Here is a 16,941-nt window from a genome sequence, read left to right as displayed (position 1 = left end):
CAGGGAGGATGGCGACAGCATTTTTAATAGAGACGCACGAGAGGCCTGGTCTCTTAACATTTAGGACTACAACCTTTTTTTTTTTTCACCTTTTTTTACAAAAGGAACTAAAGTTTGTTTTCGGTAACTACGTTGAGGATGTAAATTACCATTTAAATGAGGTGTATGTAAACGGAAATGTGCAAAACACCTAGGTATTTTGGCAAAAGCAAATATGAAAGTAAAGCTGATTCTACTGCCAACAGAGGGAGAGTATAAAGCAGATGGCAATGATCTAGCAGCAATCTGAAGGATCTAGACCTTGAGGAAAGAGGGATCCTGTATTCGCCTGGACGAAAGGGACGGGGCGGCGGCAGCCGGAACGCAGTGACGTACTTCCGTGGGAGGGACCGGTCTCTGCTCACGCTCACTTCCGTCGCGCCTGCGCAACTGGACCCCCGGGCTCGCACTGTGGTGGCGGTTTTTTGGGATCTGCCAGTTAGTAGGAGACTGCTCTTTAACTCCCGAGGGCGATGCGCTCTGCTCCAGCCATCAGAGCCTGCCAGAGAGTCTGCCGGTGCCTGTTGTCTGGGTTTGGGGGTCAAATAGATGGGAGGCAGCCGGAACAGTTGTCGGAACGGACAGGCTCCTTCGTAGGGCCCGTGAGGTCGCGAGCGGAGCTACCCCGAAACGAGCCGAGAGAGGCCCCCGAGTCTGGTGGTGAGGGGAGTGAGGCGCTGGTAGAGATCTGTCAGAAGAGACGTTTCCTCAGTGGCACCAAGCAGCAGCTTAGCCGAGATTCTCTTCTAAACGGATGCCACCCCGGCCTTGGCCCCTTGGGCATAGAGTTGCGGAAGAACCTGGCGGCCGAATGGTGGTCTTCGGTGGTGGTGTTCAGGGAGCAGGTCTTCCCGGTAGACGCCCTCCATCGTGAACCAGGTCCTTCACTGCCCGTGGACAATGGCTTCAGGTTAGTTTCTGCAGAAACGCTGCGCGAAATCTTGCAAGACAAAGAGCTGAGTAAGGAACAGCTAGTAGCATTTCTTGAGAACTTACTAAACACTTCTGGGAAACTACGGGAGAACCTTCTTCACGGTATGCTTCACGATTTCATGCTTCAAAATAGGTGTCGGGGGTGGAAAGGCAATCTCGCCCGATTTCACGAATTGCAACTGGCAATTCACGTAGAAAGGAAATTACCTGGATCTGTCTTCTTAACGTAGTTGGGTTTATTGACAATCTTGCTACCTTGGAGACAACTGGTTCATGGGATCGTTATTTTTTTCTTAAAAGAATCTGGTTCAAGGGTCTAGTAAAGCTGTCAGTTTCCCAAGGCAACCGTAGTATTTTGGAGTTCAATTGAGTAGTCCTAGAATTAGGACCTAAGTTAAATCGCGTGTTTGAATCGTTGGTTCATTGTTACTAAAATACTAACAAGTATTTCCACAGTTACTCTTCTTTTTTTTTTTTTTTTAAACACACAGAAGACTTAGCAAGAGCTCGTTTTGGGACTTCCCGTGGTGGTCCAGGGTTAAGACTCCAAGCTTCCAGTGCAAGGGTGTGGCTTTGATCCCGGGTTCAGGGAACTCAGATCCCATATGCCGCATAGCCAAATTAAAAAAAAAAAAAAAAAAGAGCTCGTTTTTCCAGAGTAACAAGAAAATGCCCTCCCTCAGTTTTTCTTACTGATCTACATAATCTGTTGTTTGAAGAACCCTTCAGGTAATTTTTTAATTGGCAGAATAATAGGACTGATTAAGTTTTATAAGTGATTCTTGAGTGAATACACAGAACTTTGTAGGGCACAGTATACCTTTAAAGTTAAATAGTAAATGATAGTAGAGATCCTGGGGTGGGGGGTGGGGGGAATCAGATTTTTTATTTTTTAAAGCTTCTCATCTTTGCAACATGTTATCCTTGCCATTTTTTTTTTTATTAAGAGGTACTAGGAAGTAATTTGAAATAACCAATGTCCATGGTCTCTGAAAATTGGTACCTATATTATAACCTTTTAAAGATTTCCTTAATAAACTAAGGTAAACTTAAAACTGTTGAGTAAATGTGACAATTTTGATTTGAACTACTTTAATTATTCATGATGGTTTTCCTTTAGGGAAGTTAAATCACTTTTCATTACCATGTCCCAAAACAAATCTATTTTTTCTTTCCTATGAGAAAATGAAACATAGCTGTCTTAGATTCATGAAAGTATTTATTGATGAGCCAGACATTCTCTTCCCTTTAAGAAACTTAAATCCATGCATTTGCCGAATCTTTCGGTTGTCTAGTGCTTCTAGCTTTCAAGTACCAGTTTGCCATTTCTTTCTATGCCCCATGCCCTTGCCTTCTTTCCCCTCATGTCTGAACTATTGTGGTAGCCTCTGCGTATGAATACTTTGGCCACCTGATGAGAAGAGCTGACTCATTTGAAAAGACCCTGATGCTGGGAAAGATTGAAGGAGAGAGAAGGGGATGACAGAGGATGAGATGGTTGGATGGCATCACCGACTCAATGGACATGAGTTTGAGTAAAGTGCAGGAGTTGGTGATGGACAGGGAAGCCTGGTGTGCTGCAGTCCATGAGGTCGCAAAGAATCGGACACGACTGAGTGACTGAACTGATCTAAGTATGAACGGTTTTTTAAAATTCTCAGCCATTATATATCTCCAAAGATCGCCACTGCCCTATTCTCTTTCTTCTGTCCTGTGATTAGTTACGAATATGTTAGACTTCCCCCATCTTGTTGCCAACTTTCTTGAACACATTGATCACATTTTAAAGTCTGGTCTGATAACTCAGTTATGTCTGTTTCTAGTATCTGTGTTACTCTGGACTTTTGTTCATTTGGACTTTTCTCTTGATTTTCTAAGTAATTTGTGTGTCAATTATAGAGATAAATTGAAGCTCTGGGTGACGTTTTCTTCTATCTGTGGGCTAGCGGGTGGGGATTACTTTTGCTTTGGGCAGGCAGTTAGGGCATATTTATCCAGAAAGTTCATTGACAGCTTCGTTTTCACTTTGCCCCTAGAAGGTAAGCCTTTAGGTGTCCCTAGTGAAAGACTGGGGTGTTTGCCAGGGCCCCTCTTTCTTATGACCTTCAGACTATAATTTTGATACTTCCCAGCCCCCAGCCCCGCACGATGTCAGTGTTTCGGCTTCTCAGCTCTGCTACTTCAGATTGGAAAAGCAACACTAAATGTTGCATTCGCCTGTCTCTCTTCCTTTCTCTCCAAATCTTGGACCCTCAGTCCTTACTGCCTTGATAGCTCTGTTCTGTCTTTAAACAGGTTTTTTAAAGTTTCTCGGCTAAGCTTTTCTTGTCAACCAGGTTGCCAATTATTACGGGAAGTGGAAGTCTCAAGTAACTGTTGAACACAGTGTCGTCATTTAGTGAGAATAACCTAGGTGTAAGAAATCTTCAACTTCGGTTTATTCTAAGTAGAAATGTTGAAATTATAGTTCTGAAGCTGTTTTACATATATTTTGTGCATGCCTGCTCAGTTGTGTCCAACTCTGAGCAAATAGACCCATGGATAGATTTATTAGGAACCAAGATTTTCACTGTAAGGAAAAAGATGCAAAGCAGATAAGGATAAACTTTGTAATATTAAATTTGAATTGACTATCAGTATGAACTTATTTTAAAAATACATATTTCCTAACTTTCTTCGTTGAAAAGGCCTAGAAACAATGACAATAGCAGTGAGCACACCTAGAATTAAGTTTCTATAAGGAACCAGTACTTGGAGAAATGGCTCATTCCAGGTCTGGGACAGGGACAATATAAGGTGACTTTGGGACAGTTCATGGTGCTAGAAAGCAAAAAATTACTAGAAGACTAAGTATTGTTGTTCAGTCGCTAAGTTGTGTCCGACTCTTTGTGACCCTATGGACTGCAGTGCACCAGGCTTCCCTGTCCTTCACTATCTCCCGGAATTTGCTCAGATTCATGTCAGTTGAGTCAGTGATGCCATCCCACTATCCCACCATCCCCTTCTTCTTTTGCCTTCAGTCTTTTCCAGCATCAGGGTCTTTTTCATTGAGTCGGCTCTTCCCCTCAGGTGGCCAAAGTATTGGAGCTTTAGCATCAGTCCTTCCAATGAATATTTAGGGTTGATTTCCTTTAGGATTGACTGCTTTGATCTCCTTGTGGTCCAAGGGACTCTCAGGAGTCTTCTCCAGCACCACAATCCAAAAGCATCAGTTCTTTGGCACTCAGCCTTCTTTATGGTCCAACTCTGATATTCATACATGACTGCTGGAAAAACCATAGCTTAGACTATACTATACAGAACTTTGTCGGCAAAGTGATGTCTCTGCTTTTTCATTCACTGTCTAGGTATGTCATAGCTTTCCTTCCAAGGAGGAGAAATGGGTTTATGATAAAAGGACATACATACTGGCTTGAAGGAGATTCCCACTGGCTAAATATGGGACAAATTGAACATTAAAATAAATATTGATGGTAATGGATGAGAACACATTAAAGAAAAATCTAATCCACAGTGTTAATGAAAAAAATAAGTAATTAAGGCTCTTGGTGTAATTAAGGCTCTTGGTAGAAAGAGGAGTTGAAGAGAGTTTGTTTTAATAGGAGCTGTGCAGTAAATATAGAAAGAATGCTGGAATAGAAAAACTACCTTTGTAATCCTTGATAGAATAATTCAAGCAGGGGTCATCAGTGAATGCTAAAAGATTGGGTAGAAGATTTTTGGGGAGCAGGATAATAGTGGGGAATGGATATTCACTGCCTCAACTAGTTAATCTAACTCTGGTTTCATTAGAAATGGGATCATTTGATACTAGGTTCCTCCTATTAGGATGCAGTAAGACATAACATATCAACTAGGTAGTATTCTTGCTAGAAATGAAATCATTAGGGAACATTCAGACAAGTCTAATATGAGAGTAATCTGTGACTGGCCTGTACTCAAATCAAAAGTCAGTGTTATTAAAAGCAAAGTTGGAGAAGTCAGAGAAATAGTCTAGATTTAGAGTGATTTAAGAAACCTAATCAAAATGCAGAGTATTAACCTTAATTAGGGAGAAAAGGACAGCAATAAATGGCATTTGGGGGTGACAGAAAATAGCATATTGATCATATGTTAGATGAAATCATGACATGATTAATGGCGTAATAAAGGTGTGCAGTGAATAGTTTTAATTTTAGGAGGTGCCTGCTGAAGTGTTTGTGGTGAATAAGAAAAAGAAATGTGGCAAAATGTTTACAGTTGGTGAATCTAGGTGAAGGATTTACAGACGTTTATTGTACTATTCTTTCAACTTTCTTGTAGATTTGAAAATCTTCAAACTAAAAAGTTGGAGAGCACTACTTGAAATTAAGTGGTAATCAACTAAAATCTACTTTAGCTCCATGTTACTCTGCTGACTGCTATGTTAGCCGTATATTATTAATTTGTCTATAAATTGACCAAAATGATTGGGTTTATAAAACATTTATACAGTGATTGATTTATTTTTCAACAGGTGCCTTGGAGCACTATGTTAGTTACCTGGATCTGATAAACAAGAGGCTGCCTTTTGGCCTTGCTCAGATTGGAGTGTGTTTTCACCCTGTGTCTGATACTAAGCAGACCCCTGATGGTGTTAAAAGGTACACAGAAAATGGCATGGTACACAAAAATGTGTTTAAACACTTTCACTTTGGGATAGATTATATGATTTTCAAATAAATGATTATCTTATATTTCTGATATCCAAAGAATCGGTGAAAAGACTGAAGCTTCTCTGGTATGGTTTACTTCAGCAAGAACTGCAAGCCAGTGGCTTGATTTCTGGTTACGTCATCGACTCCTATGGTGGAGAAAGGTACTGCAGTAATTAACCTTTAATTTAATAATGAATAGGCAAATTGTCTAAGTAAGAAGTAATACTTCTTTATAATAAATGAAATTTTATTTGATGTAGCTATGTTTTATTTATGAGATGGCTATAAAAATTAATAAGTACATATAAAAAAACTCTTAGTAATGATTTTCATTGTTCTGTAAGACAGTTACTTTGGTAAAGATATTTGTTGATGTTTTGGTCAGAAACTTTTGTTGGTAAGACTTCAACAAAATAAAGTTCAAATTCTCTTACCTAGCATTCCTGACTGGTATAGAGTTTGACCCTTGCCCACTCTTACAGCTTTAGCTTTTCCTCCCAACCTCCATGAACTCTCCATGTTAATCAAATGGTCCTATAATTTACAATCAGGTTTCAGTGTAAGCCTAAGAGAGAAAAGCTGAAGTAAGCATTTTTGTCTTGCTGTTGTCTTATTACTCTAACTCTCAGAATCTCCAAATACTCACCTAAAGTAAATGAAACGATCACAAATACTCAAGCTTATGGAAGGATGAGAATGGTATGTGATACTTTCTTCTGTATCTTAAGTTCATGGTTCCTTCCCTTCTTGTTAATTGACCACAGGAAGGCTAAATAGCATCGGCAGTTATTCTCTGTAATTCGTTCAGATTAAAAAACAGTATTTTTAGCAGTATAGTCGTTCACATTTAATTCAACTTAACAGTTCTTATGTGGAACTTGACCTATTTCATTCAGTTGCTGCAGGCAACTTTACTTTTTAATGTTTATTTTAATACGTTAATAAGACAAACTTGCCTTTCCAGTTTGCTGTGAGTCCATCTAACTTCAGCAGTGGAGACTGTCAGGATGAAGCAGGCCGAAAAGGAAACAAACTTTACTACAATTTTCCCTGGGGAAAGGAGCCAATAGAAACCCTGTGGAATCTAGGCGATCATGAACTTTTACACATGTATCCTGGAAGTGTGGCTCCATTACACGTACGTTTTCCCTTGTGCTCCTATGTATCCTTTACCCAGATTCTCTAACCATGATCATTTTTAAGATATACTTTTTAAAAAACCCTCTGACTTGTACATTTTATTATTTTTTTAAATTTTATTTATTAGTTTTCTGCTGAGTCAGGTCTTAGTTGTGGTGCACAGACTTAGTTGCCCCGTGGTATGTGGAATCTCAGTTCCCAGACCAGGGGTCGAACCCTTGTCCCCTGTGTTAGAAGGCAGATTCTTAACCACTGGACTACCCTGTGATCATTTCTGAACCATTTGAAAATTAACTGTAGACATGGTGGCTGGCCCAAGACTTCTCAGTATTTCAGTATGCATTTCTCAAGTATTACAAGGACTCACCTATATAACTGCAATGCGGTCATTATGATCAGGAAAGTAACAGTAATCTGCTATTACTGTCAAATCCACAGAACCCTTCAAATGTAATCAGTTATTCCGATCTGTGCTTTATAGGTCCAGGATCCAATCTAGGATTGGATTTCAAGTAGATGTCACGTGTTCTTAGTCCCCTTCCTTTTATCTTCCCTTGTCTTTCATGACCTTGAGATTTTTGAAGAGTACAGGCCAGTTGCTCTGTAGAGCGTCCCTTGGTTGGAGTTTGCTTCATGTGCTTTTTGCTAGGCATGCCGCAGCAATGGTGCTACCCTCTCCTCAGTGCATCACATCAGGAGGCATGTGATAGCAGTTTGTTACTGGTGATATCACTTTTATCACTTGATTAAGATGATCCTACCAGGTTTCTCCATTGTAAAGCTGATAAGTATTTTGAGGTTATTCATTGGCAAGTAATTAGTAAGTCTTTTGTGGGCAGATACTTTACGTAAAAATAACCTGTTTCTCACCAAATTTTGACCTGCTGATGTTACAGCATCTTTCTTGCCCAAATCAATGATTACTGTGAGGGTTGCCAAAATGATAACTTAAATTAATTTCATCATTCTGTCTAGATTTATTGACCAGTTTGCATTCTGATTCTGTAAGTCTAAAATGTGATTTTAGGAGGTAGTTCTGCTGAATAATGCTTTAGTTTTGTTGTACTTTTCTATTGAGGGCCGAGACGGGCGGAAAAACGTGGTTCCTTCTGTTTTATCTATAAATGGAGATCTAGACCGAGGCATGCTGGCCTACCTCTATGATTCTTTCCAGCTAACAGAGAACTCCTTTACAAGAAAGAAAGATCTTCATAGAAAGGTACTTTGATATTTCAGAGACAGCCTTGGGAAGTTAAAAATACAGGTTTCTCCCCTCTTTTTTATGTTAGCGTACTTGGTTTCTAACATAAACTCTGAATAATAATTTTTTTAATTGAAATATTTTTCAGGTTTCTTAGAGAATGCGGCCACAGGAATAATAAGCAGGTTCTCGCAGAATTAAAACCAGGAATCCCTACTGGGTAACCCCAAAGGCGTTTCTGTGTGATCTTGGGCAGCTAGAGAGCTCTCTCTGACTCTCAGCCCCTGAGCCTCTTCACTGATGGCTTCCACTTACATCAGAGCAAAATGTTAAATAGCAGTAAGACCAGCCAGACTTGTGGTATTGACCTCTCAGCTTCTGGTCTGACCCCAAGTGGCTGGTCACTGGATCACAGGAGCAAGCCATGGGTCTGGGTCAAGGAAAAGGCTTATTTTAGGATGTGCAGTTTTAGCATCCTTACAGGCTCGAAATCAAGAGAGGGGGGGTTGCAGCCGTAGAAGAGAAATGAAATGCCTAATGGAGCAAAATTTTGGAAGAAACAAGGATTAAGACAGAATCAAGAATACATGTTGGTTGGTGGGAGGGTGGGGGTTGTCTTGAAAAGGATTACTTTAAACAGCATGGAGGAAAAACAATAGTATAGATAAAAATAGGCTGCCGGGGCTTTTTAGCCCTTGAAGGAAGCTTTACTCACATCCTTTGTTTTCTTGGGGAATTCAGAAGCAAGAATGTTAGCTTAAAATGTGGAGTAGGGGTTTAAGTGGCAAGAGTTTAGAATAGTCCTATTCCCCTCAACTGTGACAGGGAGCGTCTCCAAATCAAAAGTTTTAACCTGTTGAGTGCTCACCTGGCGTCAGACGCCGCCAGCTTGTAGCTCCACTCTGCACAGTTAGTGATTGTTTATGCAGTGTTCATTTAGCCTGATGTGGCCATTCTGGGAGTTGGGGTTTATGGGGCATTTGTGGCAAACAAACAAGGGAGATCCCTTCTTTCTCTTACACCCCACTTCCAAACCATCAGCAAAACCTCTCTGACTCTGTCTCCAACATATATCCTGAATCTGGCCTTTTCTTACCACCTCCCCTGCTTGAACTCTGATCTAAGCCACCATCATCCCCACCACCCTGCGCTGAGTGGCCCCTTTTGAACATTCATGTTACTCGGCTCCTCTGCTTTAAACCCTCCAGTGAGCTCCTTTTCTTACTCTGGGGAAAAGCTCAAGCCCCTTAAAATGTTTTACAAAACCTTTTTCTTTTTGACCTCCAACTCGTCTCCACGTTACTCAGTCTGCTCCAGCAATACAGACATCATTGTTGTTTCTAGAACATGCCAGGTGTGCCCCCGGAGCCATGTCATTAGTTCTCCCCTTTGTCTGAGTGCTCTTCCTCCAAACGCACAAGTCTTGCCCCTCAATCTACTTTCAAATCTTTGCTCAAATGTCACCTCAGAGAGGAGACTTTCTCTTATCACCTTATTTAAAATTGCAAACAGCCCTCCCCTAGCCCACCCCTTGCCAACACATGTCTTCTTTCTTTCTTTTTTTAAGCACTTACTACCTTGAAATACAGAGCTTCCCTGGTGCCTCAGACGGTAAAGTGTCTGCCTGCACGCGGGAGACCCGGGTTTCATACCTGGGTTGGGAAGATCTTCTGGAGAAGGCAATGGCAACCCACTCCAGTACTCTTGCCTGGAAAATCCCTGGTAGGCTACAGTCCATGGGGTCGCAAAGAGTCGGACACGACTGAGCGACTTCACTTGCTTTTCTTTTCCTGCCTTCAAATATATTACTTTTTTATTTTGTTATCTTCCCCCCATCATGAGGGACGGGGATTTTTGTCCCCACCGCCTAGAACTGTTTCTCGTACCAAGTGTTAGATGGCTGAATGAATGTGTAGTGTGATGGGTTTTGGCAGAGAAAGTGCGAGTGATAAGGCGCGTGGCACAGGCTGGGTGGTGAAGGCAGCGGTTCCTTCGAAAGGGCATTTCAACGGAGGGAAATGGAGTTGTCAGGAGAGAGGGGAGCATCAAGTGGGTGTCTTTCTGCAGAATGCCCAAGTGCAGAAATCTATGGCAGCTGACCGTGGATGACTGGTGCATCTTCACATGACTCCTTATGACCTCAGCTAGCTTCATTTTCACACAGAAAATTTTACTGTTGAAGAAGCTTCGTGTTTGTTGGTGCTTGTCCTTTTTACCCCTGCTCTTTAAATTGTTTTAGGTGCTTAAACTTCACCCTTGTTTGGCCCCTATTAAAGTTGCTTTGGATGTGGGACGAGGCCCAACGGTGGAACTAAGACAGGTGGGTTAAATAAGCTTTAATGTCTTGATTTCAACTATAACCATTATTCCAAGTAAATGAGTAGTTTGCCATCTAAGTTTTATTTTGATTCATTTAAAAATTTTTTTAACTAAAGAACTGTGGATAAATACTGTGATTAATTAATGCAATTTGGAATATAGCATACAAAAGAAACTGAATACACTTGCGTGGATTTTGCTGTTAATGTCATGCTCAGTCATAACTGCATTTTTTAAAATGAGTATACATAATTTTGGTGATCAAAATATTTGTACAGAAGTCTAGTGAGTAACTTCTTACCTTTTCTCTTTTTCACACTTTTTTTTTAATTGGAGGATAATTGCTTTACAGTGTTGTGTTGGATTCTGCCATTCAACAACTCGAATCAGCCATAATTATATGTATATCCCCCAGCTCTTGAACCTCCCTCCACTCTCCCACCCACCCCTCTAGACCGTCACAGAGCAGCAGGTTGGGCTCCTTGTGTTATATAGTAGCTTCCCGCTAGCCAGCTACTTTACACAGGATAGTGTTATATCTGGGCTTCCTTGGTAGCTCAGCTGGTAAAGACTCCACCTGTAATATAGGAGACCCTGGTTTGATTTCTGGGTTGGGAAGATCCCCTGGAGAAGGGATAGGCTACCCGCTCCAGTATTGGGCTTCCCAGGTGACTCAGATGGTAAAGAATCTGCCTGCAGTGCAGGAGACCTGGGTTCGAGCCTGGGTTGGGGAGATCCCCTGGAGGAGGGCATGGCAGCCCACTCCAGTATGCTTGCCTGGAGAACTCCCTTGGACAGAGGAGTCTGGTGGGCTACAGTCCACGGGGTCTCAGAGTCAGACGCGACTGAGCAGCTCAGCACAGCACAGTGTCGTATACGTCAGCGCTGCTCTCTCAGTTGGTCCCAGCCTCTGCTTCCCTCACTGTGTCTACAAGTCTGTTCTCTGAGTCTCCCTCTCTGTTCCTTCCCTGCAGACAGCTTCATCAGTGCTGTTTTTCTAGATTCCATATGTGTGCATTAACATACAATATTTGTTTTTCTGACTTCACTCTGTATAACAGGCTCTGGGTTCATCCACCTCACTAGAACTGACTCAGATTCATCCCTTCTTGTGGCTGAATAATACTCCACTGTGTATATATACCACATCTCCTCTGTCCATTCATCAGTCAGTGGACATCTAGGTTGCTTCCATGCCCTCGCTTTTGTAAATAGTGCTGCAGTGAACATTGGGTTACATGTGTCTTTTTGAATTGTGGTTTTCTCAGGGTATACTCCCCGTAGTGGGGTTGCTGGATCATATGGTGGTTTTATTCCTAGTTTTTTAAGGAATCTCCATTGCTGTTCTCCAGTGGCACTATCAATTTACAATCTCACCAACGGTACAAGAGGGTTCCCTTTTCTCCCTGTCCTCTCCAGCCTTTATTGTTTGTAGACCTTTTTGATGATGGCCATTCTGACCGGAGTGAAGTGATATCTCATTGTAGTTTTGATTTGCATTTCTCTAACACTGAATGATGTTAAGCATCTTTTCATGTGTTTATTGGCCAACGTAACATTTTGATACTTGTTGGTATCAGCACAAGCTCTAGATTTGCAATCTTATTTTATTTTTTCTAATATATCTGGTCAAATTAAATACTCTTAAAAAAAGCCGGGGCCCGTTCAGCAGTCGTTTCTGTCTGGGTGACTCAGACCATCCGGGACTGAGTGAGGACTCTTGAAAGATTAACTGGCTTTCTCGAGCTCTTGGGGAGGGTCTGGGGAGGTGGTGATAATGAGCTCAGGGAAAGGGAGAGAGAATGGCTTGATTTCCACATTTGCCCCGAGGATTGAGGAAGACTTCCCAAACACCCAGAAGGTACCAAGTTCCTAGGGAATTTTTTTTTGCTTGCAGGACAAAGAAGAAGTCTGCCTCTTAGATTTTCGTGATTGCCACTGCAGGCCCTTTTCTGTTTCGTTTTATTTCCAAGAAGAATAGTACTACTTGGTGCCCCAGGTGTTTTACCAAACGAGTAGTATCTGTTCTGTTCTTAACTTTTTTCCTCAGCTTTATGACAGAGAGAATCCTTATGCCTGTAACTTTCTGGGCCATGGAAGAGGTTTTGTGGGTTGTTTTTACAGGGATCAGATTTTGGGATAAAATGAACATGTAGCCTTAATTTCACTATATCAGTTAGATTGCTCTCCAAACTGGCTGCCCCTGTTTGTGGACTCGTCTGTGACATGAGGGCTCTCATTTCCCCATGTCTTCACCTGGGCTTAATCATGCGGAGAGCTTTTTCTTTCCTCTTTCACCTTCTATTAGGAAGAGGTCATTTTCTGCTGGCAACCACTAACTTACTAAAACTCCTATTAGTCTTTTTCCTGTTACTTTCTAAGATTTATTAATATCTTTATTCTTGTTTGTCCCCAGAATACCATATACCTTAACACCCATTTACTTTGCTCTGGTCTTTCCCTGGGAACTTGCTAGAAATGCAAATTCTTGCCAAACCTGCTGAATCAGAAACTCTGGGGTGAGGCTGAGCCATCTGTGTTTTGCAAGCCCTCCAGGTGTTACTGAAGGTAAAGTTTGAGACCCAGTGCTCTAGTGTAAGCACATGCTCTCACGTGACCCTTCCACTCGCCCTTACCCTCCCCCTCCCCACCACAGACATTTGGTAAAGTTTGGGGACAGTTTCAGTTGTCACAAGGTGAGGGAGAGTGCTCCAGGCATCTGATGAAGGCCAGGGATACTGCTAAACATCTTGCATCAGCAACACCAGTGAGGAAAATTTTGCTCTAGTTTTTAGTTTTGGATTGTTACGGGCATTTTAAATTTTTCTTTCTTTTTTTTTGCATCACCATTTTTAAGAAAACGGTAAAGTAAACTGTCGTTTACTCATTATTTCTGTATTTTCCATTAGGCTTTTGTCTCCAGCATTCCACTGATGCTAAGCAGTCATTCTCTGTTCTGAAACATTTTCTTTAGTTGGCTTCAGGAATACCACTTTCCTAGTTTTCTTCATACTTTGCTGGATTCTTCTTACTTTTCTTTGATGTCTCTTCTCTTCAGTCCTCAAGTCTCAGATGAGTTAACCCTTTGGACTTAACTGCTTTTTTTTTGATAGACTCTGTTTTGCCTTTTGTGTTTTGAGTGATGATAATAAAAATTCTTACATTTAGTATAAAAATCTCAGAGATTTGCATTTAGCATTCATGGCTCAGACGGTAAAGAGTCTACCTGCAATGCAGGAGACCTGGGTTCAATCCCTGGGTTGGGAAGATCCCTGAGGATGGGAATGGCCACCCCTCCAGTATTCTTGCCTGGAAAATTCCATGGACAGAGAAGCCTGGCCAGCCGCGGTCCATGCAGTCTCCAAGAGTCGGATACAACTGGACAACGAACATGCTCTGCAGTGTTTAAATTCTTAAGAAATATACAGTTTATAAATATACAATATATAAAATTATCAACAATATTATGTAAGTAAAGGGATTTATGCCCATTTTAAATATTGAAAAAGATGATTGGTGGTTTCATAAAAATAGGGTGCTACTTCTAGCTACTTTTCTTTCATATTCAGAGTTTTGTGTTTTTCTCTAGGTTTGTCAAGGGCTGTTTAATGAATTACTAGAGAATGGAATTTCTGTGTGGCCTGGTTATTTGGAAACCGTGCAGTCTTCACTGGAACAACTTTATTCAAAGTGAGAATTATCTTTTTGGTTGCTAAAAAAAATTGTATTTATTCAGAGTTTTTGATTATCTGATGTTTCTTTACTTTATGAGTAACAAACCTCTTCTGAATATGTATCTATAATGTAATTTAAAATTATTCCTAACTGTTCTATTTACAGAACCACATACCCTTAGTTAATTGCTACAGCAGGAGGCAATGCTCAGCAGGTATATTTAACCATGCGCTATGTGAAACCTCAGGACTCCTGCTATGAAGTATGTGTCCCTGAGGTTTGCAGTTTATCAGGAATGGAATTACTCCCATTAGAGGCATTTGTTGAATCAGAACTGTGGGAACCTCAGTGGAGTGCCTTTTTATTGCTCGTTCTTATGGTTCATCCTCGGGTTGAGTGGAAAGTAATTTCATTCCAGAGAACAGAGAACCGGTTTTCTCAGTTGATCGGTGCCTCTGTTTACTTGATTACTTAAGACTGAAACCTGGATATTGTCCGGCACTCCTCCCTCTCCCTTACAGTCCGCGCCCAGTCCATCACTGACTCTTGTCTTCCTCCTAAATGTATCTCACGTCCATTTCTCCCCATCTTCACTGTCCCTACTCAAGTTAAGGCTACTAGTATCTCTTGGCTGAATCATTGGACTAATCTCCTGATCGATTTCCCTGTCTCTGGTCTTAGCCTTGTTATTTCCAGTGACTTCTATTTTCCAATAAAACAGTTCATTTCCCTTACTTTGGGTTTTTTTGTTGTTGTTGTTATTTTTTTTAGCTTTTTGTGTCTAATACTTATCTTTTAGGTGATAAGTTGTGAAGCTCAGGGTCTTGTTCCTCAGTTCTCTAGTAACTTATTGAATATACCTTTCAGATGATGTCAGAAGAAAAATAGGTTTCTATAGATAGAGCAACTGATGGTTTTATCATATATAAAATGAAGTAGTAGTGCTTGAACCTTCCAGTGTTCTCAGTTCTAAAATCTTATTACCCTTTGAGTCTTAAGGACACTATCAAGTTACATTTGTTCTTTACATAGTAAAGGCTTTATGTCTCAGGATATTTATTTTCTTTGTCCCAGAATATGTTCATTCAGATACATATTAAGCACCTACTGTATTTCATGTACTTTGATACAGCAACAAACAAGAGAGCGAAGTTTCCCGTTCTTGTGATGCTTCTGTTGTAGCGGGCTAGAGTAGACAGCAGGCCAGTAAGTAGAGAAATGAGATAATTTCTGGTGGAGCCCTACAAAGAGAGAAATATTAATGACCTAGTGTGTGACTGGGTAAGCAAGAAGAAGGCCAGTGTGGAATATATTCAGTTATTGCTAAACTAGAAACTGTGCGTTAGCATACTAAGTTATATATTAAACATGGGGTTTTGGTATCATTTGTTGTGCACTGGATCTTAATATTAGAATAGTTGTATAAGAGAGTTGGGTCTAAAATAATTTTCTTGGATTGTATCCACATACCAAAAGGCCAAGGTTATTCTGAGGTTCATACGTAATATCATCCCAAATGATGTCTTGAGATACCAGTATTTCTTTCTTTTTTTTTTTTCTGACTGTATTTATTTCTTATGTTTTATTTTCTTTTATGGCTTCCAAGCTATTACAATAAGTCAGAAAATTTCTGAAGATTTTACTTTGAAAATGATTCAGAAACTTCAGAAAATTATTTTTGGGTTTAGCTCTCAAGCACTGTCTTTGAGTTTTGTGGCTCTGGGAAGTGACATTGCTTCCAGAGTAATTAATGCTGGTTATGTAGTGAATTTCCAGTTTATATTTGTGCTCATATGTTTTGGTTGACTACTTTTTTTTCTTAGATATGATGAAATGAGTATCCTCTTCACAGTGTTGATTACTGAAGCTACTTTGGAGAATGGATTAATACAGTTGAGAAGCAGAGACACCACAATGAAGGAGATGATGCATATATCCAAAGTAAAAGACTTTTTAACTAAATATATATCATCAGCTAAGAATGTGTAGATTTCAATATTTGTATAATAAATATTCACCTTTCCTAAGCTGGTTGTCTTATTTAACTTTGTTATTGTTGTTTAACCCGTTTGCACTTAAGAAGTGGATGTTTTTGGTGCTTTGTTGTTTCATTGTTTTTACTACTTCTTGATGTATTTCATGGTATCAGAAATATTTTCAACTGTAAGAAAAAGACTACTAGATTAAGCAAATTGGGGTTTGTTTTTCTAATAATAAGCAATCAAGGGTTTAGACTGTCCAGAGCTGGTGTAATTTTTTCCTCTGTAGTAGTTAGGGACCAAGGCTCTTGCTATCTTTCCACCATCTTTAGTATATGGCTTATATCTTTCTACTTGTTGCTTCTTGGTCCCAAGGTGGCTGCTGTATTTCTAACCTTCTCAGCTACACTCTGGTTAGAAAGAAAGCCAAAGAGATAAGAACTGGCCAGCCATGACTCTTTCCCTTTTTTTTTAATTAGGAAAGTAAATGCTTTCCCAAACATCCTAACCAGAAGACTTGTTTACTTTTATTCATCAGAACTGAATCACACATTCATTACTGGGCTAGTCATTGTCCAAGGGCATGAGGATATCATGATTAATTTGGATCAAAGACACTTTATCCTTTGGTGCTACAGTACTGTCTTTTAGTCTCTGAAATGGGTTTTGGTATCAGGAAAGCAAAGGTCTTTATGCACCCTCTCAGATATCAAAGATTAACCTAAAATTAAATTAGGACATTTATTGATTTTTGAAAAGCAAGCTAAAATAAATGTTAAATGGCATAATCTAACATTAGTTTCTGATTCTATAAACGTTTATGTGCTGATTATGTTTGTGTTGACTGTGTTGTCAATGCCAACTTGGCAAATATCCCAACTGATGATTTGTGTACAGTGTCTTGAAAGGTTGGCTAACTTGTCTGAGTTGACCTTACCTAGTAGGTTTTTATTGTTTGCTCTTGGGGAGAATTTCAAAC

The 16,941-nt window shown here is 40.3% G+C and overlaps 1 protein-coding gene across 2 annotated transcripts; it reads left to right on the top strand.

The window, feature by feature from the left end:
- The first annotated feature begins 228 nt into the window (after positions 1 to 228).
- POLG2 (DNA polymerase gamma 2, accessory subunit) lies at positions 229 to 16,010 on the top strand. 2 transcript variants are annotated; one of them, XM_069541791.1, is made up of 8 exons: positions 229 to 1,074; positions 5,468 to 5,594; positions 5,704 to 5,809; positions 6,613 to 6,786; positions 7,867 to 8,007; positions 10,229 to 10,309; positions 13,898 to 13,998; positions 15,807 to 16,010. In XM_069541791.1, the coding sequence occupies exons 1-8, from the start codon at positions 513 to 515 to the stop codon at positions 15,970 to 15,972; spliced, it is 1,458 nt and encodes a 485-aa protein (XP_069397892.1). In that variant the 5' UTR covers positions 229 to 512; the 3' UTR covers positions 15,973 to 16,010. The 2 variants fall into 2 exon arrangements, with proteins under 2 accessions (XP_069397892.1, XP_069397893.1); XM_069541792.1 differs by lacking the exon at positions 7,867 to 8,007.
- Positions 16,011 to 16,941: the final 931 nt, after the last annotated feature.

The sequence above is a fragment of the Ovis canadensis genome, chromosome 11, assembly GCF_042477335.2.
Source record: "Ovis canadensis isolate MfBH-ARS-UI-01 breed Bighorn chromosome 11, ARS-UI_OviCan_v2, whole genome shotgun sequence".
Classification (NCBI taxonomy): Eukaryota; Metazoa; Chordata; class Mammalia; order Artiodactyla; family Bovidae; genus Ovis; species Ovis canadensis.
Note: the sequence above shows the minus strand (reverse complement) of the source record. Positions and strands in the feature narration are given on the sequence as shown.